The 4,791-nt window shown below is 46.4% G+C and overlaps 1 protein-coding gene across 1 annotated transcript; it reads left to right on the top strand.

The window, feature by feature from the left end:
- The first annotated feature begins 245 nt into the window (after window positions 1-245).
- Window positions 246-4,002, top strand: LOC146183102 (uncharacterized). The gene is made up of 3 exons (XM_084609021.1): window positions 246-785; window positions 1,581-1,781; window positions 2,333-4,002. Exons 1-3 carry the CDS (start codon window positions 377-379, stop codon window positions 2,953-2,955), a joined length of 1,233 nt encoding a protein of 410 aa, XP_084465147.1. The 5' UTR covers window positions 246-376; the 3' UTR covers window positions 2,956-4,002.
- Window positions 4,003-4,791: the final 789 nt, after the last annotated feature.

Raw genomic sequence — 4,791 nt, 5'->3', positions numbered from 1 at the left:
TGACTTGGGCAAGTCAGCTTGAAGCATCAAGCCGACTTCAAAACGCCCAAGTCGGCCAGCGCGTTTCATAGACGCTCACGCCGACTTGCTTTGCCAAGTCAAGCACATGCTTCGTCAAGTCGAGGTCGTGCTTCGACTTGAGAACACATTGCTCGTCTGTGACCGAGATTAACAGTAAATTTGTTTCCGTAACGCATGTTGCAGGCAAGAAAAGTATATAATTTGGTAAATATAAGCAGGCGCGTAAATAATTTGAGAGCTTTTTGCAGATAAACGCTTCCAACGGGCACTGTAGATCAGTGCTCTCTGCTTCTTTTGCACGAATCATGTTTTCGGTTGGCAACTTGCACGGCTGATCAGCTGCGCCAAACACGCCATGCATGCAGTCTTTTCGTCTTTTGCACCCGTTGAGTCAAGTCGCTTTCTAGTCCTTCGTTCCATCTGTCAAGGCAAGACGATGTCGCAACTGCCCCTGTCGCAACTGTCCGCGTCGTCGTTTGAAAACACGCCTTCGCCACGCAGGGCAGCGCCTCGTTTCTCTGCAGAAGAGAAAAGTTTATTAGCCGAGCTTGTAAACGAGCGTGTGAAATATTTGGAATGTAAGCGAACCGATGTGGCCTCCTTGGCGAAAAAAAACGAGGTTTGGAAGGAGGTGGCGAAGATGTTCAATTCGCACCACGGGGTTACCCGGCGGGACCACCTTCAGTTGAAGAAGTGCTGGGCTAACCTGAAGCAAAAATGGAAGGAGGGCTCATCAACGGAGAGGCGGGAGCGTCACAAGACCGGTAAGCGCTTTTTGCAAGCATGTTTTGTATTCATAGATATCTACGCTTTCCACCAAATTTACTGTTTACTGCTTTCGTTATCTGCACGTGCCATGCTTTCCTGACCTCCACTGCCTGATGCTTTCGAGTAGGCACGAAAACATCGCATACCAACACAACCTGATATATAACGCTCTGTCTCACACACACGCTACATTTACGTTTCTGCATGTGTCGGTAAAGTTGCCATACCTCGGCAAAACACATATGCACGTTCATTTCTTCCAAGAACAAGCCGCCCGGAACTGCTTGCCTGCTGCCCTTGTCATTATCGGCGAACTCTCGCTTTCGTGCAGCGCTTACAAATATCATTTTTACTCTGTTTCTAGCTTCCGCTTGTTCAGTCCGCCTTCGACTGTTCTTTTTTTTATCTTGGCATTCAGCCTGTTTGCCTTCGACCGTTCCTTTTTTTTTTTTTTTTTTTTCATTTTGCTTGATATGCACTGACCTGTTGTAGCCAACTGCGAATTTTGCAGTATTTTTTAGCGTTTTGAATACGCGTTATTTCTTTTTCTGTTCCCTTGTTTAATTTCTTGTATTGAAGTCCGAGTGTATCTTTTTGTATTTTTTGCACTCCCCTCTTCAATGCAAAACATGAGTAAAATAAATAATGAATAAATATTTTGTATGGGGCTGGATTACGCAAATGGTTTCCAATTAACAGCAAGAGGAAGTGGCGGAAGGTAATTGCAAATAGAAATATTTTGTTGTTGAGCGTTCTCATCACTCTGGACTGAAAGCAATATTATTTTCCAGGGGGAGGATCAGCACCTGCTGCTTTGGACCCTCTCATTGAGCGGGTGGGAGCAGTGGTGGGCCACATGGCCACCCAAATTCGCAACGAATTCGACAGTGATGCAGCACTGTACCAGCCCCCTGTCGACAGTTTGCCTGTCGTGAGGCTGCTTCAGCCTATGGTGGACGGTGCTGCTGATGAGGCAGACTTCGATTACACAGGTAGGTTATTTTGCATCAGTGTGTACTGGAGTGTCAAGAAAAATGTTCCTTTTCCTCTGCACTATTTTAGTATCACTGACGGCATGTACTTTGAGAGCCGACGCTGTGCCGAGGGTTGCAGCTGTGCAGAACAGAGCGAGTTGCTTCTCATTGGTAATGACACTGTATAAATGTTCACCAACGTGGAAGTTTGGCCTTTTTGGTACCTGTGAAAAATGCTGCCTTTGCACCTAGGCAAGGATGCATGAAGAACAGTATACATGCGAGAACATTCTTTTCATGTATAAGTACGAAAGCCCGATCCCTATGTAGAAAGTTGGGTCACTGTTACAGGAATGTCGCAGTCTGGGGTGGTATTACATGACACTGGATCACTACTCAGTTGCTTTTTAATGCAGAAATGGAGCCATAGCCTTGTGTACATTTGGTGGAAGTCTGGAGAAACAACATTGCACAGTAGCTTGTGCGTGGAGCTAAGAAATGAAAACGGTAGCGTTTCTTGACCTTAGGATTGCCTTGTTTTTCATATTTTGCCTTTTTGTCTGTTACAGACGAGTGGGAATCCAGCAGCCTCGTGGAACCTGGAGGCCACTGTGACCTAGCAGTGAGTGCGGCTAGTTCAGCTCCAGAACCTACTGTGGACGGCGACAGCAACTTGCCACCCGTTGTGCGACCTGATGCTGCCGTTGCCAGCACAGTTGATTCTGGAGCTGATGCCAGCTGTCCCCCTGCCCCGGAAGCTGCTGCCTGTGGCAACAGAGCACCAAGAGGGCGGATGGCCCTTTTAGAGAAGTCATTGACAGAAGAAAATGAAAAAAGAGCAAGTCTTCTCCAAGAAGAGCACACTGTCCGTCTTCAATTAATGGGCGAGGACCACCAAAGTGTGCTCAAACAGCGAGAATCCAAGACCAAACTAGAAGAAAAGGAGTCCGCAGCCAGACTGCAGCTTTTGAAAGATGATCGCAACGACATGCTTGAAGAGAGGCGCAAGAAGAGGAAATTTGAAGAACAAATGCGTGAAATGGAACTGCAGCAGCGTCAACTCGACCTGCAAGAACGGCAGCAGAAAATCAAGTTTGAGGAGCAGCTGCAAGCAGTCGAATTGGAGAGACGCAAGCTTGAGGTGCAAATTCTGAAGCACAAGCTTCGTAAATTAGAAGATGACGAAAACTGATCTGTTCATTTTGTTTAATTTGATTTCTCAAAGAAACCTGGGCAATGAGGCACATGGAAGCAGAGAACTCCTAATATTTCCATCACCTGATGTTCTTTAACATGCAGAGACTTTGCTGCATACACAGGTCTCCTGCTTTTAGTTTGCATCTTTTTGAACAACTTCCGGCTCAACCAAGTATTTCCATCACCCGAGGCTCTTTTACGGGCAGTGACTTTGCTACGTACACAGGTCTGCTGCTTTTAGTTTGCGTCTTTTTGAACAACTTCCGGCTCAACCAAGTACTTCCATCACCCGAGGCTCTTTTACGGGCAGTGACTTTGCTACGTACACAGGTCTCCTGCTTTTAGTTTGCGTCTTTTTGAACAACTTCCGGCTCAACCAAGTATTTCCATCACCCGAGGCTCTTTAACGGGCAGTGACTTTGCTACGTACACAGGTCTCCTGCTTTTAGTTTGCATCTTTTTGAACAACTTCCGGCTCAACCAAGTATTTCCATCACCCGAGGCTCTTTAACGGGCAGTGACTTTGCTACGTACACAGGTCTCCTGCTTTTAGTTTGCATCTTTTTGAACAACTTCTGGCTCAACCAAGTATTTCCATCACCCGAGGCTCTTTAACGGGCAGTGACTTTGCTACGTACACAGGTCTCCTGCTTTTAGTTTGCATCTTTTTGAACAACTTCCGGCTCAACCAAGTATTTCCATCACCCGAGGCTCTTTAACGGGCAGTGACTTTGCTACGTACACAGGTCTCCTGCTTTTAGTTTGCATCTTTTTGAACAACTTCCGGCTCAACCAAGTATTTCCATCACCCGAGGCTCTTTTACGGGCAGTGACTTTGCTACGTACACAGGTCTCCTGCTTTTAGTTTGCATCTTTTTGAACAACTTCCGGCTCAACCAAGTATTTCCATCACCCGAGGCTCTTTTACGGGCAGTGACTTTGCTACGTACACAGGTCTCCTGCTTTTAGTTTGCATCTTTTTGAACAACTTCCGGCTCAACCAAGTATTTCCATCACCCGAGGCTCTTTAACGGGCAGTGACTTTGCTACGTACACAGGTCTCCTGCTTTTAGTTTGCATCTTTTTGAACAACTTCCGGCTCAACCAAGTATTTCCATCACCCGAGGCTCTTTTACGGGCAGTGACTTTGCTACGTACACAGGTCTCCTGCTTTTAGTTTGCATCTTTTTGAACAACTTCCGGCTCAACCAAGTATTTCCATCACCCGAGGCTCTTTTACGGGCAGTGACTTTGCTACGTACACAGGTCTCCTGCTTTTAGTTTGCATCTTTTTGAACAACTTCCGGCTCAACCAAGTATTTCCATCACCCGAGGCTCTTTAACGGGCAGTGACTTTGCTACGTACACAGGTCTCCTGCTTTTAGTTTGCGTCTTTTTGAACAACTTCCGGCTCAACCAAGTATTTCCATCACCCGAGGCTCTTTAACGGGCAGTGACTTTGCTACGTACACAGGTCTCCTGCTTTTAGTTTGCGTCTTTTTGAACAACTTCCGGCTCAACCAAGTATTTCCATCACCTGAGGCTCTTTTACGGGCAGTGACTTTGCTACGTACACAGGTCTCCTGCTTTTAGTTTGCGTCTTTTTGAACAACTTCCGGCTCAACCAAGTATTTCCATCACCCGAGGCTCTTTTACGGGCAGTGACTTTGCTACGTACACAGGTCTCCTGCTTTTAGTTTGCATCTTTTTGAACAACTTCCGGCTCAACCAAGTATTTCCATCACCCGAGGCTCTTTTACGGGCAGTGACTTTGCTACGTACACAGGTCTCCTGCTTTTAGTTTGCATCTTTTTGAACAACTTCCGGCTCA

The sequence above is a fragment of the Amblyomma maculatum genome, chromosome 7 (genome assembly GCF_055883805.1).
Source record: "Amblyomma maculatum isolate TAMU_Amacu chromosome 7, ASM5588380v1, whole genome shotgun sequence".
Lineage (NCBI taxonomy): Eukaryota > Metazoa > Arthropoda > Arachnida > Ixodida > Ixodidae > Amblyomma > Amblyomma maculatum.
Note: the sequence above shows the minus strand (reverse complement) of the source record. Positions and strands in the feature narration are given on the sequence as shown.

What these genes read in the sequence shown, in the direction of transcription:
- LOC146183102 (XM_084609021.1), top strand. Translation starts at nt 377, where the DNA reads ATGCATGCAGTCTTTTCGTCTTTTGCACCCGTTGAGTCAAGTCGCTTT. An exon ending in GCGGGAGCGTCACAAGACCG is followed by an intron (nt 786 to 1,580) that starts GTAAGCGCTTTT and finishes ATTATTTTCCAG; the next exon opens with GGGGAGGATCAGCACCTGCT. An exon ending in GGCAGACTTCGATTACACAG is followed by an intron (nt 1,782 to 2,332) that starts GTAGGTTATTTT and finishes TGTCTGTTACAG; the next exon opens with ACGAGTGGGAATCCAGCAGC.